Raw genomic sequence first — 25,992 nt, forward strand, 5'->3', positions numbered from 1 at the left:
GGAGAGAATCAGAAGTTTAATATTTTAAACAGGCTTTTATAAAGAAAAATGCTGGATGGAAACGAAGGATTTATAGGTATTAAAACAGACGTGAGTTGTAATATTTTCTTATTTTGACGTGACTGCTTTTGGAATGGAAGTTGGTGTTATATTAATTATGCAATATTGTAAATAGACTTATTTTTTATTGTAGCTACGCCACTTGCGCTCAGTTTGCTCCACGGATGCTGTTTTAGATACGTCATGTCAGGTTTTTTACCCCTTTTCTAAGTACGGGACAATGTAGAAATGCTTAATCTGGGGGAAATAATGCAGACCTTTTATTTTTACGCAGGAACTGGATCAATGGCTTGCTCTGGAGAGTAAAGTCATCCCTCAGCTTTATTTATCTGGAACCTCCTCTGTTGCAGTAAATGTCTCTATGCTTTCATCCCGGTGTATTTTGCTTTGTTGTCTCTACTTGAATTTTCTTTTTACACATCAAATTTTCTTTCTTTTTGGCCTCGTTTCCTCTTTGTCTCTTTCTCTATTAAAAAAAAAATTGCTTGATATCGTCATGAAAAAAAACATCCAAAAGATTTATCCCTGCTGCTTGTAGAGGCTGATGGTTTTCCTCTTTTGCAAGAGGAATGTGTTGAGCAGTTGCAGACAGAGTTAGCTGAGATGAGGAGGGCTTCATTATTCAGAGTGCTGTAAGAGAGGAAAACACAAGGTCAGTACGCAGGGCTGATGGCTGAAATGTCCTGGCTTGGCCGTTCAGGTTTTTAGCAGTTGACTATCTTAAGGAGCCTAAGGTTGGTTTCTTAATCTGGTGGAACAGGTCTTCATTGGCATTATCAAGATCCATTGGCTGCATGAGAAGACAGCGCTACATCCTACTTCCCTGGGTACCAAACAGTGAGCCACAAAGGTTCCGATCGCGCAACCATTCAAATATGTGTCTCCATTTTAAAGCTCACAGCACTTTGCTCAGGGGAGCCTCGGTCAGAAAGCAGAGTTAAGGCAGCTGGCACTGCCGGCTACGGCAGAATACAGTTGGAAACTGCTGAACTTGATTTCCTTGAGAAAATGACCTCATCTGTTGGATCAGCTGACCCAAGAGTGGGAATCTGATCTATCACATATTGCAAAGGAAGCTGAGCTCCTTTCTTTTAATTAGTTTTTTTTTACTCTGTGGTGTTTTTTTTTTTGTGTGTGTGTGGAAGAGAATGAAGTATTGAATTTAATCCTGTGTGGTTTCTTTGGCTTCTTTGTCAAGGTTGTATTTCTTCTGATGTTTATTTTGAGAAATCCAAGTATTTTCTCTCGAGTCCAGCTCTGCATTTTCACTCATAGGCGCAGGATGACTGCTGGCTGCTCTCACTGTCGTAGATGCAGGAATACGTGCTGCTTCTCCACATGAAAAGATAGAGCAGAAATCTCCTTTCTCCTTTCCTCCTGCCTCAGCTGCACATTGCTGGCAGGTCAAGGCTGCATGTGATGCCACCAGTACTTCCGTAGCGTATTGTGAGCAATTCCTGATACATCCCTTCACCACATCTTTCTTCCACATGATCGCATCGTGTTGTGTGCTGCAGGTGCCCTGTGACTGACCACTACAAGCAGCTCTTTCTGCTCCTCCACCACTGTCAGCTGCTGAGGTAGCAGCTGATCAGGCTTTGCCTTCAAGAACACTTTTTTCCTTGTGAGGTTTTTTTCCTGCTGTACTCATTCTGTGTTCTTTGCCCTGCAGCACCTGTGTTACTCCAAGCCTGAAGTATATTAAATGACTTTCTTAGTAGCGCTCCTCTGTAGACTTCAGTCCTCCAAAGAAGATTTCTTTCTTCAGTGAGGTCCCCAAAATATTATCATCTGCTCTCAGAGATGTTTTGTCATGTTCAAGCTGTCACAGGCAGTGATTAGTGGTACCTGTAGTTAAGTTCCTTAAGGAGATGCTGAAAAACAATCTGATCACACAAGCGTTCAAAACTCGCTTCCTTGAGCCGCTGTTAGCAGCAATACAGACCAAAGGTCTTCATAAAGCTCTGTGTTTCACCAATAAGCCTAAGCAAGTGTTTGTGTTAGGAAAAAGGATTCAGTGTCTTCTTTGTCATTGGTCAGGTTGGGTCGGACAGCAGATTAGTTGATATTGCACTCACTGCATTGAGTGTCACGGCAGACACTGGTCTTCCAAGTCATCTGTTCTGCAGAGATCTCTCTCCCTTCCATGCTGTCTCCCTGCAAAATCCTCTGCCTTTGGAATTTGCCATAGGAATCCTATTGGTATTATCTTAGCTGCACGGCTCATCTGCTAATCCTCCCCTGGGCTCACTGCCTTCTGACAAAGGAATGCTGCTTTTGCTGTTTCAGAAGAAGAGTGTTTTGTTTTCTGGCTGATCCCTTCCCTATCACGCAGCACGTTGTTCTGCTTGCCTGCTTCTACTGCAGGCCCCTTCAGCTGGGGCTGCACCTTGGCTTCGCAGCCACCACCTTGGGCACCACTAGTGCTTGGGGAAGGTAGGCAGAGAGAAAAGGATAAAGGGGATTCACTGCCATCTCTGATGTGTGAACGTGGGCAGGTCACTGCACTGCGCTGTATTTCTCTTTCTTGCATCACCTGTCTTGTGTGGAAGTGGAGCTTCGCATCCCATCCCTGCTGTGCGTGTGTTACGGCAGGGCTTGCCCAGAGCTGACGGTGCTTTTAGAAGATGCGAGCAAGTTGTGTTTGGCATGGAAATCAGCATGACAGGAGCTGTGCAGAGACCACCTGCTCAGTCCAACCCATGCCATGGAATTATCCGTGTGCCTAAAAGCTACGTTTTAACCTTCCATCCAGGAACATGTAGCTGGAAATCCAGATTTTCCCAATTTGGTAAATGTTTGTTGTTGTTTGACCCTTGTCTAAACTACTGGTGTCTTCCTCAACCTGTCTTCCTCCAGTATTCCGATATATGCAAACCTCTGTGTCACCGCTGTGCCGCATTGCCAGCAAACACCTCCTATCCCCAGCCCTGCTGAGGCCTTGGGTTGGCTCCATGCTCCAGGGTTTGTTTTCCTGGGACAGAATTCATTCCACTCCTCATACGGAGCTTGCAGCCCTTCCATCCTTGTGCTTTCTTGTTCCGAGCTGTCTGTATCCCTTCAGTTGCTGCTGCAGCTCTTTGCTTATGGTCTGTCAGGCATCATCTCTGTTGTATCGACCTCTCAAGTCGTCTCACCTTCTACCTGCTGTTTGTCCTGAGCCACGAGTCATCGCTGCGACCAGCCAACTGAGCTTTGGGATTTGATTTGGTTTGGGCTTTTCATCACTTGTTTTACAGAAGGGGTGCAGTGTGGAACACGGAGTTGTTCAAAGCCATCATTTTCTTTTGTGTCACCAGCTGTTCTCTATATAGAATTCTCTATTGCAATGACAAAATACTATGAGTCTTTGAAGTGGAGTTAATACAGAAATACCAAATAAAGCTTTTATTGAAATGATCTGTTATTGCTGTTGCTCAAGTATTCGAGGTGTTTTAGGACAACCTAACATTTATTGGTCAGTACTGGGGCCTGTCCCGTTCTGTATCTTATAGAAGACATGGACACAGGCATTGAGTGCACCCTCAGTAAGTTTGCAGATAACACCAAGCTGGGAGGAACTGTCAATCTGCTCAGGGGCAGGAAGGCTCTGCAGAGGAAAGTGGACAGGCTGGGTTGCTGGGTTGCTACCAATGGGATGAAGTTCAACAAGACCAAGTGCTGGGTCCTGCACATTGACCACAGCAACAATGCCAGGCAATGCTACAGGGTTGGGGCAGAATCACAGAACGGCCTGGGTTGAAAAGGACCACAATTTTCATCCAGTTTCAACCCCCCTGCTATGTGCAGGGTTGCCAACCACCAGACCAGGCTGCCCAGAGCCACATCCAGCCTGGCCTCAAGTGCCTCCAGGGATGGGGCATCCAGGGATGGGGCTCAGTGATAGTGAACAGCTCACTGCATCATAGGAATACACCCATCTGCAGGGCCAGTATCTCTGCTACATTTCCTTCTGCATTCCACTGGCGATTCACTGAAAGTAATCAAGATAAGACAGCAGTGCTCGTCTATTTACATATAGAAGGTAAGAATCCATCTTTCCACCATCACATGCGTTACCTTTCCTCCATTCCTGAAGGCATTGAAGGCCAGGCTGGATGGGGCCATGGGCAGCTGCATCTGGTGCGTGGCACTGCCCACAGCACAGGGCTGGAGCTGGCTGGGCTTGGAGGCCCCTTTAAATCTAAGCTGTTTTCTGTTTCTATGAATATTTTGTTACAGTTCATGCTTTGTTTATTCAAAAATTGTGATAAATAGTATTGATATAGATAAAATGTACGTGTAATTCAGCAGAGCACTGTAAGTACTCATACCTATGTAGACGACATCACAGTCCAACAGCCCTGCCTTTCAGCTGAATTAGAGTCAACTCTTGGCTATGAAAGGGAGCACCATCATTCTAACACCGAGAGGAAAACCCTGGATAGATAGATAGCACAGGTACCAGGAAGAGGGAGGATCTGAGTGGTGAAGTGGAGGTTTTACCAAGCCACAGCCCATGGGGATGACCTCTCATCACAAGAAGCATTTTTGGCTGACCCACTGGGTATCCCAACCCGGGCAGCAGACACACTTTATATGTGTGTTCTGATCCATCTTCTGTCGTGTGACACAAGCTGGGTTTAGTGGCCAGATTAAAAAGATGATGCTATTTATGTAGAGGTCTCGGGTACCTCCACTGCAGCTAGGTCTTGGAAAACGACAGCCAAGATAGAATTCCAAGGGTTGGGTAGGTGCCAACTACTATCTTTCTCATTTGAAAACTTCTTTCTCCTTGACATTTTGACAACCACTTCATAAAAGGTAAGGAAGTTTTATAGGTGTCCAAGACAAGACATTTAAGTTAAGTCCTTGCCTTAAGGATCTTACCTTGAAAAAACAATAACACTACAGCAAAACTACCGCCTTGGCTGCAGGCAGGAGGATCATCTCTGGAGAGGAACGCTCCTGTGGGACAGAGCCTACTCAAATACCTCCTTGGAAGTAAGGAGTGGACCAAGGCCAAAAAAAGGTGCAATGAAGGCACGTACACAGAGTTTGCAGCCCCCAGCAGGCTTATTATGTTTGTTATTACTGGTCTGATAGTGCTGCGGAGCTGAGAGCTGAGGTGTGTATATACCTGCAGGCAGCCAACGTGCAAACATGCAAATGACTCTTAAGGCATACGATAATTAGTTTACTCTCCATTTGTAGAGCTACAAATGAAAGAAGATTTTGTGATTGAAAGCATTGGAGGCATGTCAAAAATTTGCAAACAAAACTTGTTAAGATTGGGCAAAAACACAGAAATTGGAAAATAATTCCGTAATTGAGAAACTGAGTCGTTTTCCTGTTTTCTTACAGGTACAAATACCATCTGTCTTAAAGTATCTAAAGACACCATATACACAGTATTAAAACTATAAAATATAGGAGATTCAGTATAGGAAATGTTGTTTTTTTTTCATAAAATAATAGATATCTTTTCAGTCTTGTATCATTCTTGATTACAAAATGGATGCGCAAATACTGTGGTTGACTTAAGTGCAATTTAAGTCGTAACAATGAATGGACTCTTTACATCCAAAAGAGTGCAGAGCCATTGAAAAGCACACTTTGGGAAGAGTGGGGTAAAAAAGGGATGCGTTGATCCAGCAGCCAGCCTGGTTCAGTGCCACACTTGTGTCATTTTGGGTGAGTTTAAGAAGTGAGCACGTCTGCTGCTGCCTGCCCACGCACCAGTGTGTGTGAGCACATTGTACAATGCGTGCTAAAGGGAAAACGTGAATGCAGGCCCTGATAAAGCTGAGCTCTCTACAGACGCCTGGTTTGCCCACAGAGCCAGGCACACATTCCCAAAGACATCAAGGCAGAAGCTGAATTCCAGACGCACCTTATTTACTAAAATACATCTGCAGTGTGAACTCACTTTCTGTCAAGAAGCAGGAAGCTGCCCGTTATCACCGCCAAACTCCTTCCAAAGTGTTGTCATCTTCATTTGACTCCATAGCAAGCACTTTTGCACCCAGCACGGCATGCGGTCCACATCCACCTTCAGCTGACCCAAGAATGCGCCTGCAAGAGCACTGATGGGCACGGCTACCCCTTGTCAAAGTAGCTTTGACTTTGTACATGTCCTGTAACAAAATGAAGCATCAAAATATGGAGCGATTTTTGAAAGGACTCCATTTAGGAAATTCACTCAATTGGTGGATTAATACGGTACAGATAAGTACTATTGACAAGGTCAGATTCTAAACTATGTAAGGGGAGCTTAGGTTCTTTCACCTGGATAGGCACACAGAATCACAGAATGGCCTGGGTTGAAAAGGACCACAATGATCACGGAGTTTCAACCCCCTGCTATGTGCAGGGTTGCCAACCACCAGACCAGGCTGCCCAGAGCCACATCCAGCCTGGGCTGGACATCTCCTACCTCCAGAGCAAAATGTGCAGTGTGTGGTATTTCTTCTTCTCCATCACCCTGATCTATATCTGTCCAGCTGCAAAACGGGCGAGAGAAGAACTGGCTTCAAAAAGCCCTGCTGCCAAGACAGAAGGTGCGTGCACACAGTAATCAGTGCCTCTTCTTCTCTGCTAGGAGAGATCTATTAAATTCAACCCATAGAGTTCATTTGTGCCAAAGCACGAAAAGAGCAATAGCACACATTGAAAAACAGAGGCGTAGATTTGGATCAATCTGTCATCCAATGAGTGTTTCCGTTTTATTTAGTTACAAACCCAGTTCTTCTTTAGCTCCACACAAGGTCTTCATCAGCCTTCTCCTCCTACAGACTGCAGGTTTTCTAGATACTCTGTGATAGCCTCCATCTCCGCAAACTCCAGCAGCCTGTTTATTAGCTTATCCAGTTCTTCTTTCCCACTCAGAATTTCCTATGAGAAAATAACAGCAGACCAAAGCGTTACAGAGCATACCTCAGTACTGTCCCGCAGAGGTGACTACTGAGGAGTTCTCACAGAGCTCACTAAGGAGGACAACACATTGAGCATCATTCATTCATATAGCTGGAGAAAGATACGCAGAACTTATGTGACATGAGCAGGTCAGCTCATTATTTCCTGAAGAAAGGCAGAGAAGTGTAGGCTTCTTGAATCAGTTGTGCCCTATTAGGGCGTAAATAGCCATTTGATTTCCCCATATATTTTAAACCATTTTCACAAGGTTACGTTTTGCTTTAAGTGGCACAGGTAAGTACCCAAGTCTTAAAACCCTCATAAGAAACCCTTACCTTGATATTGCGTGCATCATACGAGATCCTGTGGTCAGTGACTCTGTCCTGGGTGAAGTTGTAAGTACGAATTCTCTCTGCCTGGGCTCTCGTTCCCAACTGTAGCAAAGCACCAAAGAAACAGAAAAAGAATGATGTCAGTCCCAAAAGCCACGGAAGGCAGAAGGCATTCCCACAAAAGGCAGTGAGTGGGAACCATTCATAACAGAAGCAGCACAATCGATGTCTGCTTACAGAAAGGTGGCAAAGCAGTTTGCTGACATCTGGCCATCAGAAATGAGTGCAGACTAAATCGAGCAGACACGGAGGAGTCCTCTGGTGGTAAAGTGGAGCAGTGCAATCAGTTCAAAAAGTTTTCATACTCAACTCCAAATGTAGTTTTCTTGCACAACTACCTAGAGAAATGAGTGTCTACTTGTACGAGCTGCTTTCTTCTTTCAAATTCCACCTGCGCTCACATTTGTATTTCAAAAGAAGGGATTTTATATATTCCGAGTCACTACAAAAGGTAATTTACCTTAGCGTGATTTTCTATAGCATTAACATAAATGTAGATCCGAAGTCCTTTATGCAGCCTTGAGAACTCTTGAGTTAAACTTATTAACAGCAGATAAATGGCTCACTGATTACAGCGACCGAGTTAATAATCTGCAGGAACAACACACTGACACACAGCCTGAGGTGAGCAATTCAATAGCTAAGCTGGAAACGGTGGGACGCTGAAGAGTTCTGTTATTGCAAAGAGTTTTTATTCTTGTTGATCGCTATTGAAGTTTGCACTGCAAACAGCAAAATACTCAAAGAATGGGAACAGAATGTTGGCACACTTAAGAGGAAAGCACAGCCTGCAGCATAACTTGAGGCAGCTCACATTTGGAAGTTACCTCACCCACAGCAAACACACCGCACAGAGCTGTGAAAGGGCAGGCTCCTTTGTGTGCTTGTTTCTCCCAGAAGCTCACCATCTTGTCAAACACCGTGTTTTAGAAACAGCCTAAAATACAACCCCAAGAACTTATGATCTGAATTTTGGCAGCTTCTTTAACTGTGTAACACAACATTGGGTGCTGCGTACCGCCTTTTGGGTAACTTCAGCTATATTCTTATGATTCTCTTCTTTCCACCCACAGTCTGTGGCTCTTTCATTACCTGAAAATTCTAGGCTAGGGCTGAACTGGGATAAGCAGACAACAGATGTGCAGTTTCAAAGCAGAGTTAGCATCTTGACACCCAGGCTTCTTCTCTGCAAGCACACTTTATTAGACACGGACACTCACACGCTGTCACGGTCATTCAGAGAAGCACACCTACAACAAAGCACCCTTCCCAAGTTCATCTATCATGTTTTCTCACCTGCAGTTTCCTGGCGCTCTGCTCTTGACTCAGTTGTTTTTCAATGATCTGCTGGTACAGCTTAGCTCTCAGTGTCCGCAGAGCCATTTCCTTGTTCATCTGCTGCGATCGCTCCTGCTGGCACTCAACTACCACCCCTTCACAGTAGAATGTCAGAGGGAGCAGAGTTAAAAGCCCATTCAGACACAGAACAAATAAGCTAAATCAATTCAAACACATTAGGCAAATGACACCTTCTAGGAGTGCTCATTTTTAGGGTCTTTCAGCTGCAGGATAGAAGTCATTTTAACAGAATGCCTCAAACCATTATTATGTTTTTAAACTCCTCACAGCTGTACCAGGAGCTTTGTTCGGTGCTACAGAAAAGCTGGGGATACTGTGAGATCCCACAAAGCAAACAGTTCTCATTGGAATTATCGTTCTCTGGACACTGCCTCCAGAGAACAGGTTTATTCCAGGTAGCTGCCACATGTTAAAACTGAAGTTGCTGAATCTACAAGAGCATGTTTAAAATAATGTTATGTGGGTTTTGAACGCCTTCATCTACACAAGCTCTTGGAAACTGGAATCATAGAATCACTCAGGTTGGAAAAGATCTTAAAGATCATCGAGTCCAACCACAACCTAACCATACTACCCCAACTCTAACAGCTTTCCGCTAAATCATGTCCCTGAGCACCACATCCAGATGATTTTTAAACACATCCAGGGATGGTGACTCAACCACCTCCCTGGGGAGTCTATTCCAGAGCTTAACAGCCCTCTCTGTAAAGACATTTTTCCTGGTACCCAACCTAAACTTAAACTGGTACAACTTGAGGCCATTTCCCCTCATCCTGTCACCTGTCACCAGTGAGAAGAGACCAACCCCGCTCTCACTGTAAGCACCGTTCAGATACTGGAAGACAGAGCAATAAGGTCTCCCCTCAGCCTCCTCTTCCTCAGACTAAACAGCCCCAGCTCCCTCAGCCTCTCCTCATAGGGCATATTCTCCAAGCCCTTCACAAGCCTCGTTGCCATTCTTTGGACCTGCTCCAGCACCTCCATGTCCCTTCTGTACTGAAGTATTCAAAACTGAACACAGTACTTGAAGTGAGGCCTCACCAATGCCGAAGACAGGGAAGGGAGTTCCTTACTGGAAAGTTCTTTATTCTGGAAGAGGAGAGCATCAGAGCCATACTAGAGAGTCTTAAACTGAATTATAAATAACATAATAAAATAAAAAGGTCACAAACAAAATACAATTTGTTTTTACTTCCTGTCTGATTTCCAGAACAAAAAGGCCAAAGCAGCTTTTTTCAGGTTGGTGTATGGGAAACTGTTGATCACAGCCTGGACCCCCTGAGGCAAGCAATGAGTCAGCTGCAGGAGCACAGGTGAAGGTAATTCAGCCAGGCTCGACCCCTCCTAGATAAATACCTATTTAAGGGCTGACTACCACTGAGGACTGATCTCTTTCTCTGGAGATCACTCCTTTGTGAAGTTTACTGCGAGCTTTCAACAGCGGTGAGCATTTTCCATTTACTATAGATTGTCTTTCCATCATGATAATCTTTCATAACAAAACATCTGTTTAAACCTCTGTTTACCTATTGATTGTACAACCCTACAGTTGGACAGATACAGGCCCACTGAAGTACAAGTAAATCCTAAGAAAGGCAGAGTGGATCAGTACCTATATTAACTTCCCATCAGCACATGTTTTCTTTCCTACTTAACTTTGGATAGCATTATCTAGTACTAAATGGGAATCTTCTAGCTCCTCTTTCTGCCTGGTGCAACTAGGCAAAGTGAACCCTTAACTGCCAATGGCCGTTACTCCTGAATCAGTCAGCACATATTGTTTACATCCTCCATCCCATCCCTGTCACTCTCCCTTTATTCTTTCATCCTTCAAAGACAATGTTTTCACTAAGTATAATAGCAGCATGTTGGTCATCGTACCACTACTAAAGTTCTTCTTCTCACACATTGCTTTGTTAGAAGGTGACAGAAGAAAAAGGGGCTACTGACTTCTTGGTACATGGCATAACCCTGCAGACTTACAGAGTTATGAGCTTTCATTCTAGAATACAGATTTAGAGCACTTAGAAGTACCAACCACAGCCAGACTCACCTGTGGGGAGATGTACAATCCTCACAGCACTATCAGTTTTATTGACGTGTTGCCCTCCTGCTCCTTTGGCCCGGAATGTGTCTATACGCAGCTCTTTGGGATCCACTTTAATATCAACCTGGAATCAAAGAAAAATACTACTTTCTGCTCTTCCTAAAATATTTTGAATGCCTCCTTAGTGATAAAGAAATCACTTATTAAAAACCTACTGATTTACAACTGTACCGAAGTACCAGCTACAATCATTATCATAGAATCACAGAATGGTTTGGGTTGGAAGGGACCTTTAAGATCACCTGGTTCCAACCCCCTGCTATAGGCAGGGACACCTCCCTCTAGACCAGGTTGCTCACAGCCCCATCCAGCCTGGCCTTGAATGCTTCCAGAGAAAGGGTAGCCACAGCCTCTCTGGGCGACCTGTTCCAGTGTCTCACCAACCCTCACAGTAAGGAATGTCTTCCTAATATCTAGTCTAAATCTGCCCTCTTCCAATCTAAAACCATTTCCCCTCATCCTGTTGCTACATGTCCTTATAAAAAGTCCCTCCCTAACTTTCCTTCAGCTTCTGGAAGGGCACTATAAGACCTCCTCACAGCCTTCTCTTCTTGAAGCTGAACAGCCCCAGCTCTCTCAGCCTGTCCCCATAGGAGAAGTGCTCCATCCCTCTGACCATCTTTGTGGCCCTCATCTGAACCTGCTCATGCTCCAGATCCCTCAGAAAACAAGGTACGTCTGCATGGGAAGCTAACTAAAATCAGCAGCTAACAGCAGAGTTCCAGGAGTCAAGCCTGAGGGATTTTTGCAACAGTGATTAAAAACATCTACCTGGGGAAACATTAGGTGTATCCTGATCCTGCTAAGGATAAGAGTCCATGATGATGTGGACCAAGTTTGAGCTCAGTGGATAGGAAAGGAACATTCAGATCTGACCAATGTTGCGAGGAAGCAGGAGAATTTGCAGAGAAAGCCTACAAGACCCAGTTTTGGTTATTCTTTGCATAAATTGCTAGTTTAAGTGAGATTTGGTGGTACCAGAGAAACCTCAGAAAGACCAACCAACGTGCTCATTCAAATGCAAAGCATACTGTCCTTGATTGAACACCAACAATTTAAATGAACAAAAAAGTAGCAAAGGACTTGCTGAATCACCTTCCTAGGCAACGCTGAATATTTTCTTGGATATATTCCCCATCTTAATACATGACTTAATTTAAAACTGGCTTGCTCCAGTTGTGCAGACACTGGGGCTGGAACACTCATTGTGTTCCATGACCACCGATGTACTCGTCCTTTCAGTCAGCAGCAAACGTTCTGTAAAGTTTCTTCTGATAACCCATATAAAAACATAAGGTACAGAGCCAAAGCCTGCTGCCTTCCAGAACCACAGGGCCTGTGGTTTACTTGCTGGGACTTGCTCAAAGCACTTGGGTTTCAATAAAATCCCCTAAGAGTACCATGGTTTTAAATATCGCCTAATCCAGTGCCAGCTCCACACTTCCCTGCTGCTCTGATTAACAGATAGTTACCTCCTCTGGCTGAGGGAGCACAATAACTGACATTGTCCCCGTATGAATACGCTGCATTCTCGATGACAGTCCGGTCTCAGGGATTCGCTGGACTCGATGAGTCCCTCCTTCATATTTCAGATGCCTGTAGACATCATCTCCTGAAATATGAGCAGCTGCATGATGCAACCCACCTACAGAGACAAACAATGCGTGGCAAGTACAGCACAGAAACACAGCATTAAATGTAGCTGTCTGGATGGAACGTCTGGGGGACTGTTGTACCTATCTCAGCCGGCACGTAGTTCAGAATGTCAAAGGTCCAGCATTTATAGTCTGCGTAGTTCTGGTACATCTCAAACATTTCTTTAGTGAACTGTTGGCAGATGTCACCTATAAATATAAAAGCGCTACAACATAAATAGCAGTTTGCAAAACGGCAGCCGCGGGTTTGAAGATTTAACTGCAACTGTATTCGTGCTCATAAAACAGATTAATGCCAATAATAAATAATACAGATTAAGGAAGTATGGCTTTATGCCACGGAAGTGTAAAAATGCATTAAGAATAACCCGTAAGAGCCTTAAAAAGTTGGGTGAAGGTTCGGAGTAATCTTTACTGTGGAGATTTTGCTGACCTCCAGTTGTTCTGCCAGCTGTCACTTCTAATATAACGTGACTTTTATCATACTTCTCCTTTGGCACAAGAAGCTGGAAAAGCTGAAAAGAGAAGGGGAAAAAAAAAAGAAGAAAAAAGGATGTCACCATCTCTTTCATGACTGTATCTCCTTTTAATGAAGTTTACAGCCAGCCTTCACATGGCTTGAGCACCCACAACCATGGATTTCTATTGGCAAATTAATAAGTAGGACTAAGAACTGTCCAAGTCCAAAGGCTGCTGCAGCTCAGTGCAGTTGGTGTGGAAATGGGATACGTTGGTGCATCCACAGGAAAGCTAGCTGAAAATTCGATCCCACAGCGTCAGGTGCCAGGCCACCCATTGCAGCCCCAACTACCTTTGAGCACAAAGTTACCAGCTATCACCCAGCCACTTATTACACAAACACAGACCTTACATTTCACAAGGGTCTATGTTCTATTTTCTCTATCTCAACACAGAAATGAGCCCAAACACAGAGCTTCCTACCAAACCTTTTCAGCTTCTCTGCCTATAATTAATATTCCCACTCGTGGGGAGCCACCAGTTGGAGAGAAAGTGAAATACTGAAAGTTCCAATCAGAAACCTTTTCAAGAATGCACGCTCTGCTGCCACAAGCAGTTACTTGGACGTCACGCAAGGTCTCAGTAGAACAGACACAGAGCTTCACATCCCCCTTAGCATCTCCAGACGGACAAGCAAGCAAGCAGAAATGCCTAAAATAATAAGCTACTAAGATGCATTTGTCAGTAAGGAGCTTACCAGTAATTAATGCTACCATGTCTTCTCAGGGAAAACAGAGAAGCTGCCCTTCTGTTTCATTAAATGCAAGTGTCAGAGTCTATTGGCAAGACCACAGAGGAACATTTTTCTCTGACATTTATTTAAGAAGCTGTGTGTTTTTACCTCAGGCTCACCTTTCTGCACAGCGTGTTGATTTTTTTATCGAGGGTTTCCTTCTCTTCTAAGGCAAGCTCTAGAAGTTGCTTCTCATCTCTGCTGTCTAGCTCTAAATTCCAACAATAGGAATAGACGTTAGCCAATCTTACTTAGCTTACAGCAGATTGTAATACAGCTGTCAGAAGACACACTTTACAGCATTTAAAAGCTTACAGTGCATGCAGTTCCATTTTGCCAGCATGAAATATCAAAGAAGAGAAGCTCAAGCCAGGATGTGTATTGCTAACTAAATGACTGCATTTTCCAGAGGTGCTGGAAGGAGCTGCAGATATATTACTTCTCAGTCTCTAGGCTATGACTCCAAGTCTGCATCACACAGACACCAGTCCCACCTGACAGTTACTTGCCACCAATTATAGTATACTGACAGTTACGTGACAGAGACTGACAGTGCAGAGGTAAAACCACATTGAGATTTAACAAAATATGTCAAAAACATGCCTGGAGAAAAGAGTGCCTCAGTTTTCCTTACCACCATTTCTCATGCAACAAGACTTTCCATTTTTAGACTAGCCCAGAAACAGCTATCTGCGCAGCACTTTGCAGCCAGCTCAATAGGATGAGCATTGGAAATGACAATTATGAGGGTTCTAACCTTCTGTTTCCTGCTAATCAAGCCATCAATGATCTATGAGAATTATGGCTTCAGCCATCAGGATGTGGACAACCTCACTTTAACTCTTTGCTTTGCTTGAAGAGATTCCCTTCCCATCTGCTCAGCCTAGGCGATATTTGTCCAGTTTTGAGCTCCCCAGTACAGAAAAGGCATGGAAATACTGGAGTGAGTCTAACTAAGAGCCACACAGATAGCCCAGGGTTGAAACAAAGAAAGTATGAGGAGAGGTCAAGAAAACCATCCCTGGAGGCATTCAAGACCAAACTGGATGTGGCTCTGGGCAGCCTGGTTTGGTTTGGTGACCCTGCCCATGGCAGGGGGGTTGAAACGAGATGATCTTTGAGGTCCTTTTCAACCCAGGCTATTCTATGATTCTATGATTCTATTAAACTGGGTTTGTTCAGCCTTAAGAAGAGCAGACCGAGGGGAGTTTTCATTGTTGCGTACAATAAACTCACAGAAGGATACTGAAAACTTCAAGACAAACTCTTTTTAAAGTATATTGTCATAAAACAAGACAGAAAATGGAGCATGGGAAATTCAGATTAGGTATTATTTCGACCATAAGGGTTGTCAGACACTGAAATGGGCCTGGGGAGGCTGCAGGATTTCTGTTCATGGATCTATTCAGCTGGACAAGACCCCAGTCAGGCTGTTCTAACCAGTCCTGCTTTGAGTAGAACATAAGCCGAAATCACCTCCAGAAGTCTCCTTCAACCTAATCAGTCCTACAGTTCTGTCATTCAATTGCGCTCTCCAACATTTTAGAACTGGAAAACATTCTCAAGCAAAGCTAACAAAAGCTCCACATCTTTTCTGCTCTACAGACTCCGGTTTAGAATTACGCAAGATGCGAATCACTTAGCATGAGATCGTGCACTAAGCAGACTGTTAAAAGATGGCTGGAGTCAAAAGGGAAATGCCAGAACAGGCAGCACCCCTTCATATGTTCTCCTCAGCAGCAAGTCTCGAGAATGGAGCGGGCTGAGATGCTGAACCAGCCTTACACACTGGACAAGGATAGTGGCAGCTCCTTCATATTGCAGTTTCTAATGTATGTTTCTCTTTGGTTGGTTGGGTGGCTTTATTTTTCTTTAAATGAAATATGGCAGATCAACATGTGAGCCCGGTATCCTCTGCTCTTAAGGCAAGAACTATATAGATAACCCTAACAGTATGTCACAGCTCCAGCCAAAAGATAGCACTGAAGATAGAAGAAGGCCTCTAGGTGGTCTGAAAAGCATCTTTACTGCTTAGCTGAATAAAAAGTATCGGATGAGGTTCTGACAGCAGAGATGGAAGGATGGGCTGATGATGAGAAGCTCGAGGCCCAAATGACTTGTGTCCCATTCCTCCTCCCTGACCTTTATAAATTCACACAGCCTGCCTCATGATTCACATCACTGGTGACCACTGGGAAATAGTAGTTTCCTGCTTCACTGAGCATTGAAAAATTACAATCCTATAGGAATTTACATTAATTTGGGTATTACAGAGAAGAGGAATTACCGAAACCCTTCACAACAACTATTTGAGGCAAAAAATAGTCCAAGGTGAAATATGAGCTTCCCATCATTTTAATACTTCTCAGATCTCCCAAGAGCATTTGTTGTTTCTGTCCCTTCTCATCTTCACTTCTTTTCCTCTTGATCCATTGAAAAAAGTGAAAGGGGTAAAATTAAAGTGTTTTCTATAACGTCTGTTTTTAAAGCACAAACACACCCATTTATTTCTAAAACTAAGGGATCCAGGTATCTTCTATCTTTCTTAAGCAGGTAGAAAACGTTACAAGCTACGTTTCTACAAGCTTTATTTCAATGTGGCTTTTAGTGATGTGCCAACATTCCTTTGTTCTTTCTCTCAGAATTACCAGGAATTTCAATCCTCCTCCTCTTAAACTGCTCCGGATCCATTTCTCCCTTCCTTTGCTTTCCCCTTCCTTTACTGTGTAAGTCCCATTTTCTCCAGGCGACTGTTTCTTATCTTAACGTCTGCTTTGGTGGAGCAGAATGCCTCACATTTTCCCTTTCTACTGAACACAGTGGCTCACTCTTCTCACAACATGTGAGTGTATCTGTTCAAAACGTTGCACCACAAGTCCTCTTACTGCCTACATACTTGGCTTCTTCCTGAATAGCAGCAAAAAGAGGATCAAGCTCTTTTTTTTTTACACCAACTTTTACTGCAACATAGTATTGAAAAGCGGCAGCTTTTTGGATAACCATCAGTTTTCCCTGTAGTACTTCTCAAATACCCTCCAAGATGTATTAAATGCTGCCGTTTGTGTTGGAAGCTGTTAATTCAGGGCCTAATTATGGCAGTCCACATAGCTTGCTTAATAAGCATCAAACTGGCTAGTTGCAATCCCATTTTAAGTGGCATGGCTGAAGTTTGTGTCTATTCAACAAGCAAGACTTGCTGATGTTTATCTTTCAATTTGTTCTGCTCTTGGCTCTACCAAAAAAGAGCCTAAACCAAACATTTCCAAACTATTTCTGCTAGATGCATAGCCCTCACAGTTCCAAACAGCCCCTGCTTTCCCAAGTTGGCTGCAATAAGACCTGTATTAAGAGAGATAGCATAAAAATAAGGAAACGTCTGGATCTAGAAAGCCTTAAATGGATGCAGACTCACAGGAACAGACAAGACCAGAGAGCATTCCAGAGCTGGTTAAACTCATTTAAAAGCTCTCCATAAAGGCTGAGCAATGAGGTTTATCACAAGCAATGCCACTCTTTCAAAACCAGTTAGCACATGTGCTTTCCTTACCTCTACACATAGTTTCCAATTCCTGGAGCTCGCTTTCAGCCTCTTTGATTTCTCGAAATGCGGTTGCAACTGGGGATAGATCAGCACGCCTTCTCCTCAGGTTTCTTTGCTCAAATTCATTTTTTGAATCAGCATTTAGCAGATGATTAACCTGCTGGTATTCCCTGCTTAGAGTTTCCAGATACTTCTGCACAGCCTCATGCTTCCACAATGCTCGAGAGTCCTGATGCTTCTTCCTAAGCCAACCATGAAATGACAGAGTGAATCTAGCCGTGTCCAACAAAGATTCTGGCCTCCAAAACCCACAGCTGTGCAGTCTCATCACATAACTTATCTTCTTTGCAACAGAAGGAAGAGGGGAGTTGTGAAGCTGACCATAGCAGTAGCAACTGGAGAGCAGGTTCTTGAAAAGCCAGACACTTCGTGGAGGTTTCATCTCGTTTCTTATTCTTCCACCACCTGAAATTAGAAGTAGATGATACACGGAGCACTTTTACTAACTAGAGAAAAGCATTTGGTTAAAAATAATAACAATAATAATAAAAATCCTACCTGTATCAAGCCCAAATTCTGCTCTTGACTACACACACCAACACCAATTGAATCACTATGGACTGATTTGTTTCAGTCTTAGTTTAAACTAGAGGCTCTTATCAGCAACATTGTACCAGCTGGGGGTTGGAAAAATCTTTTCCCTCACCTCCTCAGTGTTTATGCTGTGAAAGATCTACTCTAAATGCTGCTTTACAGACAACAGCTTCATTTGCCACACTTCTCACTGGAGAAACTGGATCATTTCCTGCCTTACTGGCAAAACAAAAACACTGCTGTGAGAAAACACATCTACAGTGCAGGCATCAAATTCCATATAAAGAAGGTAGAAAACGTGCAGTATACGCAATATCATACCCACTACCATAACAGGATACAACTTTGGCAGGTGGACATCATCATCCTACTTACTTTCATCTGTGTGTCCTGAAACAAAGGACTGTCTTGAAACAGCAATATACAGTAAAAACAGAGGTATTGCATCTTGCTTGCCCAGACATCTATTTTACTGCCTACACAGACTGGAAGAGCTAGAGAGAGAGGGAATGGCCTCTATTCTGCTTCTGCGCATTCCCCAGGGCTGGCAGATGCTACCAAACTCCCATCTGCACCTTTAAGGAGAATTTGATTTACAGAAAGCCAACAGTAATCCTTATGGATTGTTCCAGTGACTAAGTAGTAGAGGGATTCCACTTCCTTCACCAGCAGTAAGTCAGGATACACAAGTCAGGCTCATCATCTGCACTCTCGGGCTTAGTTCCTCAGGGACATAGATTGGACTTGACTCCAAAACATTTAGTTCTGCTGATATCAGAGGTGTTGCCCCTACTTACTGCAAATCAGCGCGGCCATAGAATCATAGAATCACAGAATTACTCAGGTTGGAAAAGACCTTGAAGATCATCAAGTCCAACCGCAGCCTAACCAGTAGCCTATCTCTTAAAAAACAACCACAAAACAATACCACAACAACAAACCTCTGCTAAATCATATCCCTGAGTACCACATCCGAACGGCTCTTAAACACATCCAGGGATGGCGATTCAACCACCTCCCTGGGGAGCCCATTCCAGTACCTAACCACCCTTTCTGTAAAGAAGTTCTTTCTAATATCCAACCTAAACTTGCCCTGGCGCAACTTGAGGCCATTTCCCCTCGTCCTGTCACAAGTCAGTAGTGAGAAGAGACCTGCCCCACTCTCACTGTAAGAACCTTTCAGGTACTGGAAGACGGCAATAAGGTCTCCCCTCAGCCTCCTCTTCCTCAGACTAAACAGCCCCAGCTTCCTTAGTCTCTCCTCATAGGGCTGATTCTCCAAGCCCTTAACGAGCCTCGTTGCCCTTCTCTGGACCTGCTCCAGTACCTCCATGTCCTTCTTGTGCTGAGGTGCCCAAAACTGGCCAGTCATCATCCAGCCCAGCACTAATCACTGTTAACAGAAATACTGCTGTAGTTAGAACTAACAGCATGAACAAACAAGAACTAATTCATTGTAGAGTTCTGCCTGAGCTTTCAGAAGTAAAATATTCACTAAAGACCCAAGCAACTGCACGACATCAACCCTTGAGAAAGTCAGAGGTTTAGAAATTGATCTTTGTATTATTATTTGGACAAAACAAAGTTGCCTCCTCCTCAGAGAGATGCAGTCACCCTGTATTTGTGCAGAAAGAAGCCCACATAACACTTTTACAGAGCCACGTCCAGCAGACTGCCTATTAACTGCTTCTCAAACTGGTTCTTAGTGATTTTCTGAACGTGACAAAATTACCCAGTGGGCAGCATGAACACATCACAAAATCAAAACCAGTCTGTAAAAACAACGGCTGCAATCATCTCATTACAAAAACATAGAGATCAGCTCATTTCTAGTTAAGGGACAGCTATCGATGCTGTAAATGATTTAAAAGCTTTTAAAAATCACTTCTAGTAATCAAGGATACTGTTAACGCAGTGAAACCGATGCTATTGAGACAGATATGCATAAGGGAGGAGTTTCGGTAATGCAGCCTCATGGAGGTGCCTTCAAGGTCTCATGGGTCCTCAGCCCCCTTTGCATAACCCTCTGCCTCCCACCTCAGCTACACCAAGCAGCCCTCCTGCAAAAGCCATGCACGGAGCCCCGTGCAGCCCTCCCCAGTGCAGGGCTTACTGGGAGAGCTGGAGGGAAGCCCTGTGAGCCAGAGGCCGGCAGGCAGCTGCCGATGATTGCCTTGGCTGGGCTTGGCTCAGCCCCTGCATCCCAGAGTGGGCAGTGAGCGGGCTTAGTGCCGCACACAGAGCCTACAAACTCACCCTCCCCAAATGGAAGCGCCAGTCAGCCCCTGCCTTACATCACGAGGCCATTGCAGACGGGAAGTAAAGTGGAAAGACTCGCACTCCCAGCATGCCTGCTCACAAACACAACGCCCAGCGTGCTTCAGCGGCTGCCTGCCTTGGCCGTCCCTCTGTCCGTCCCTCCAGCTGACTGCTCTCCTCCAGCCTGCAGATGTGGTCACTCTGGGAGCAGTGATCACAGATTTACAAGTGTGGCTTTAACAGCTTTACAAGTAAATCGTGAAATACTAGCTCCAAAACTTTACTCAAATCAAAGTTCCACTTCATGTCAGGGCTGGCTATAATGATACTTCAGATGAATTAGTGCTATACTACACAAGACAAACATCACTCAGATGTTACTAAACGTAACCGTTCTCATTATTAACCTAACAGGCAGTATCTGTTTAATATTATCTATACCCCTCATTATATTCATGTCCTAAAAAGTCTTTACGTAACAATGTTTTTTTATACTTATAATCACCCAAAAGGCCAATTTATTCCTATGTGTCGTAGAAGGAAAATGTATTCAAACCTCAGATGAAAAACTGTACTCCCTGATATATATATGTATATATATATATATAACATTGACGAGGTGAGGTAAAAGGCTGAAAATGAGATGATGGGCAGATTTGTACCAAACCTCACCAACATACAAATGACAACCAGCCTCTTGTTTCACTCTCAGGGCTGCTCCTGGCTCTGCTCAGCCCCTCAGGACAGAAGGCAAAGGGTAGAGACTAATAGACACCAGGAGCCATCCCCGAGCCCATCCAATTTATAGAGGCCACAGCAAACAGTCCTCTGCATTCTCCCAGGAGCCTCCAATCTGACACTTAAGAAGGTGATCTATGGGTGAACAACTAAAAAGCTAATAAGAACATGAAAATTACAAAACAGATTGAAAAAGAAGGAGGTAGGCCAAGAAAAATCACATCAGCTCCTACTGCAGCCAGAAATGGTTATTACATTAAACCCTCTGATTAAAAGCAATCACGATTCAGTTTTCACTGTCCTTGCTGGCAGTTCTTTAACTTAACTCTATGTGTGAAAATACAGGCTAACAGATTCTCAGCACACCCCAGCAGGCAGCAGACTGGACATGGGTTGGACTCAGGGGACCTATTCCTCATATCTCATAATAACAGCAAATAGGAAACACTATTTCCTTCTATTTTCAGGATGATGTTTGAAATGGAATAAGGGAATTGAGTACAAAAGACGGGAAATCCCATTGCTGTCTGTGCTTCCACCTCCCCTATGGTTTGCTTTGGTCTACAGAGCTGGTGAGGCCCAGCTGGTGCTCAGGGCAGGGTGCTGCTGCCCCTCCGCCTGTAGGCAGAGTAGGGAAGTGACAGTAGCAGGTCCCCAGGCTTCAGGGAATAGGACATGGCAATGGGGATGTGCTTTCAAATTTAAATCTGGCAACTCTAAGCTGCCAACTTGATTTCAAAAGGATGGATAGCAGGATGAGGGAGAGGATTGCCCACATCTACTCTGCCTTTGTGAGGCCCCATCTGGAGTACTGCACTCAGGCCTGGGGCCCCCAGCACAAGAAGGATGAGGAACTGTTGGAGTAAGTCCAGAGGAGGGCCATGAAGATGATCAGAGGGCTGGAGCACCTCACTTATGAAAACAGGCTGAGGGAGCCAGACTTGTTTAGCTTGGAGAAGAGAAGGCTCTGGGGGGACCTCATTGAGGCCTTCCAGTACTTGAGGGGAATTTATGATGGCTCAACCACCTCCCTGGGCAGCTCATTCCAGTACCTAACCATTCTTTCAGAGAAGCAATTTTCCCTAATAACCAGCATGAATCTCCCCTGGCACAACTTGAGGACACTCATTCTAGTCCTATTGCTAGTTACACAGGAGAAGAGGCCAACCCCCACCTCACCACAACCTCCCTTCAGGTATTTATAGAGTGATAAGGTCTCCCCTGAGCCTCCTCTTCTCCAGACCAAACAATCTTAGTTCCCTCAATTGCTCCTCATAAGAGTTGTGCTTGGATGTTGCTTCCCGCTTTTGACCTAAATAATCTGTTGACAGACTTCTGAATTCTTTCTATTTGCAGGGAAAACTGGTGACAGAATCACACATGCCTTGAATACAGCCCTATTTATTAACAAAGCCTGCAGAAAGCGCTTTGTTTGGCCAAGCGCAGTGGGATTAAATGACAAGAAGTTTTCTTGACTGTACTCCCAAACCTCACTTTCAACCAGCCCTCTGCCCCCCCCAGTGCTCATTTCTATGTTTAGTCTCTCTCAGCTAGTCTAAAATTGCTTCTTTACTGCCAACTTGCTCTCCTTTTCTTGCTGCTTTCAACACAGATTTGTAATACAGACACATGTTGAAATGCAGATCAAATGCCTGCCTCTCATTTGCAGTTTCGCCTGCTTTCAGATGGCATTCGTTCCAGTATTTGGACTAGCAGGAAACTGACCCTTTGCTATAAAGGACAGCCTTACTGTCTCAGACCAAAGGTCTACTGAACACAGTATTTACCTGCCCATTCTGTAGGTGCATCTGTTTACATAAGAAACCAATTGAAGGCATAAAGCCTTCTGCAAGGACAGAAAATCTGAGTTCATGAAGCCACGGCTCCAACTAGTCACAGTCAGAGCTGATTCAGTGCTGTGGTGCAGACCTTGAAAATGATGCTTTGCTATGCACATCCACTAAACTCATCACCTGAGCAGTAGAAATCATAGAAGGGTTTGAGTTGGAAGGGACCTTTAAGATCATGTAGGTCCAACCCCCTGCTATAGGCAGGGACACCTTCCTCCAGACCAGGATGCTCACAGCCCCATCCAGCCTGGCCTTGAATGTTTCCAGGAGGGGGCATCCACAGCCTCTCTGGGCAACCTGTTCTAGAGTCTCATCACCCTCACAGTAAAGAATGTCTTCCTAATATCTAGTCTAAATCTGCCCTCTTCCAATTTAAAGCCATTTCCTCTCATCCTGTTGCTACAGCATGCCCTTATAAAAAGTAAGTAGGTGATAACCGTATTATTATAAGAATACCATTATTTTAAAACACAACTAACGTACATAAAAAGTAATTACACAGGGAATAATTGAAGCTGCTTAATCCCTCCATCCCACTATCCCCTCCCCATCACAGTCTTAACTGACTGCAGCTCTGACAGGTTAACCAGCTTTCCTTCCAAGGAAGCATCCGATGCTGTGTGGTTTTAGTGCTGCTGGTTTGCCATGACAAATCACTGCTCTAAGCACGCACGATCGTGCTGGGAAGCTTTGTATAAGCAACTGAACAAAGAGCTAATGCCATAAATGACATCCCAAAGGCCGGGCTGGCAGCACACCCACAGCCCAGCTCTGCAGCCGCTTGACAGCGGGCAGCAACACCAGGTTATGAGGGACAGAGGAGCAGGGGGGAGGCTGTGAAGAGACAAAGAGATCTTCTGCCGTATCTCAGCACGGCCGGGCAAGGCCAAGAGCTTGAAAGGAAAAAAAACAAGGTCCATTTTCGACAGCCCCCAGCTTTGAAATAGCCATGACTCAGGCCTTCAGCGAGCCGCAGTTATTTTTACACCTTCTGAGGGCGGCAGTCCCCTTCCACCCCTTCCTCCCCCTACTCCCCCGTCGGGGCGGTTTCGAGGACCCTCCGCCTCAGGGGCGGCCGAAGGGGAAGCGAGCACAGAGCGAACAAGCGCTGCCCTCAAAAAGAAGCGACAAAAAAGAAACCCAAGCCCCATCCATCCCCTCACACGGCGGGCAGAGCGGGGCGGGAAGGAAGCAGCACAGCGCCACCCGCCCCCCACCCCGCGCCAGGCGGCGGTGCGCATGCGCGGCGGGGGACCCCGGCCGCCATTTTGCAGCGTCAGTCGGGCGGCGAGGCCTCCCCGGCAGCTGCGCAGAGGGGCCGCGCTCGCGCGCTGCGCCCGAGGGGAGCCGGCGGGGCGGGCGGTGCAGGCCAATGAGTTGAAGAGTCGCCGCCGCCGCTCGCCCGGAGCCGCGCCGTCTCCCCGCCGAGTCGGGGATCGCCTTTTCCTTTCACTCCCCCGCCTCCTTTCCCTTCCTCTCAGCGACAGCCACCCCGCCAGCCTCGAGCCGCGCTGCCCCGCGGCCGCCCGCCCGCATCATGCCGTCCGTGCCGCTGCCGCCCAAGGAGAGCAACCTCTTCAAGCGGATCCTGGTGAGCCCTCGGCGCGTCCTCCGCGCTTAGCCGGCTACCTGCGGAGCGGGGATAGGATGCGGCCGTCTGGAGGCTGCCACCGCCTCCTCGTCCCGGCTCGTCCCCGCTTCCTCCCTTTGTCTGCGGCCGTCGAACAGGCCGTGTGGCGGCCGGGAGGGGACGGAGGGCGGGAGGCAGGGAGGGACCCGCCGCCGTTTCCCGGCTTCCGCGGCTCTCCGGCCGCAGCGGCAACTCCGGGCCGCGCTCCGGCCGCAGCTCCGCCGCCGCGCCGTCTCTCCCCGCTCCTCCCGCCGCAAGCGGGCGGCAGCGGCCCTGGCGCGGGGGGCGGCGGAGGCGGAGAGCTGTCAGCCCCGGGTCAGTGCCGCTGGGAAACCGGCTCCGAAATGCCTTAGACTTCCGCGTGCCGGGCTGCAGCGTTCTGTCTGAATCGCTGTCCGCGTCTTTGATGAATCGTGATGCAAAGGGTGTGAGGCTGTTTTAACGAAACAACTCGTTTAACTTCCTTCCGAATCGCTTTTTGTTTTCTATACTGTTAAGGCTTGTGGAACATCACTCCGTTCCCTGGGGAAAGCCCGTTTCCTCAGGAGCGCTTCGGCGTGACGGTGAGCGAGTTGCGGCCTCAGCAAAGTTAAGGCTCCTGGTGCCGTTTGGCCTTCTGCAGGCAGAGCTCTGCACAGCCGACCTGCTGGCAGCGCGAGTTTCTTTAGTTCTACTCGAGCCTGTTGGGTTAACTGCAGTGATTTTGTGTGTTTCAGCCTCAGGAAGCTGATCTCAAAGCAAACAGGATGTGTAAGCCTCCATACTCTGCGACTGGTGCCATTCAGCACGAGTTTCTGAGTGTTTTCTTTTGCCTGTTTTAGGTGGTTCGTGGGCTTCTCTCTTTTTTTTTTAAAGACTTAATGGTGCTTAAGGGTGATTTGTTGCTTACTGCATGCCTATGGTATGCATCTTAGTAAGTCATTCTAGCACTCCTCTCTGCTAAAAATAAGTCACTAATATTAGAACAGTTGAGTGATTATTCTTACTAGTAGCAAACAAGCTCACAGTAGCAGTCACTTCTGAACTTAAAAACTGGACTGCAGGAAAAACTCTCAATCTATTAAATAACAAACTAAACAAGTTCTTAGGCAAGGAAACTACTGAGCTTTCCCTTGTTAGTTTGTCGGTTTCCATGTTACTACTTCCCGAAGTTCATTTTCTTGCTGTTCTTTATAAGTACCTTTAACTTTTTCATGGGGAAAAGTCAAGTCTTTGTGGTCTAAACTGACCCTTTTGTTGGCGCTGCAGTGCATTTCAGTATAGCAGTGCTACGGATTGCAGTGCTGAGTGCTCTTCTGTAATGGAAGGAGCTTTCAGCGCCGCTAGAAACCTTGAAATTGCTGATGCTGCCATGGGCATTTTAGAGATTAAAATAAATGAAATCGTTTCTATGGAAGGCTGTATAATAACGTCGTAGAAGCATACAGTGATTGATTTAACCACTTGGAACAGAGGAAGTGTAACTACTTGTGTATTAAGTGATTTTATAAACATTTGTCAGAGAATTAACAGTTGTGAAACGAGTAACTTATCTGGAAAGCCTGATAATGACTTTAGGAGTCCATCACTGCATTCCTGGCAGTGCTGGAGCAAGCTCCCTGAAAACTAGGTGTGATGTGATTGCATAACCAATAGCAATTGCAGCACAGGTGAAATGTTAG

General features: G+C 45.4%; 2 protein-coding genes across 4 annotated transcripts in view; one reads left to right on the top strand and one right to left on the bottom strand.

The window, feature by feature from the left end:
- Nucleotides 1–3,416: 3,416 nt before the first annotated feature.
- On the bottom strand, nucleotides 3,417–24,459 carry MTRF1 (mitochondrial translation release factor 1). Of its 2 annotated transcripts, none has more exons than XM_072358215.1 (11): nucleotides 24,331–24,459; nucleotides 17,267–17,725; nucleotides 13,839–13,930; nucleotides 12,901–12,982; nucleotides 12,549–12,656; nucleotides 12,285–12,457; nucleotides 10,759–10,876; nucleotides 8,643–8,779; nucleotides 7,290–7,388; nucleotides 4,764–6,933; nucleotides 3,417–4,153 (listed from the first exon to the last, which is right to left on the bottom strand). In XM_072358215.1, the coding sequence occupies exons 2-10, from the start codon at nucleotides 17,700–17,702 to the stop codon at nucleotides 6,814–6,816; spliced, it is 1,365 nt and encodes a 454-aa protein (XP_072214316.1). In that variant the 5' UTR covers nucleotides 17,703–17,725; nucleotides 24,331–24,459; the 3' UTR covers nucleotides 3,417–4,153; nucleotides 4,764–6,813. The 2 variants fall into 2 exon arrangements, with proteins under 2 accessions (XP_072214316.1, XP_072214310.1); XM_072358209.1 differs by lacking the exon at nucleotides 24,331–24,459 and adding an exon at nucleotides 20,149–20,255.
- Nucleotides 23,955–25,992, top strand: part of NAA16 (N-alpha-acetyltransferase 16, NatA auxiliary subunit) — a 54,348-nt gene continuing 52,310 nt past the window's right edge. Inside the window, exon 1 of one of the 2 annotated variants that reach the window (XM_072358123.1) lies at nucleotides 23,955–24,292. In XM_072358123.1, coding sequence (XP_072214224.1) covers nucleotides 24,239–24,292 — 54 coding nt within the window. In that variant the 5' untranslated portion in view covers nucleotides 23,955–24,238. The remainder of the gene's footprint in view (nucleotides 24,293–25,992) is intronic. The other variant, XM_072358115.1, reaches the window with a different exon arrangement.

The sequence above is a fragment of the Excalfactoria chinensis genome, chromosome 1 (genome assembly GCF_039878825.1).
Source record: "Excalfactoria chinensis isolate bCotChi1 chromosome 1, bCotChi1.hap2, whole genome shotgun sequence".
Classification (NCBI taxonomy): Eukaryota; Metazoa; Chordata; class Aves; order Galliformes; family Phasianidae; genus Excalfactoria; species Excalfactoria chinensis.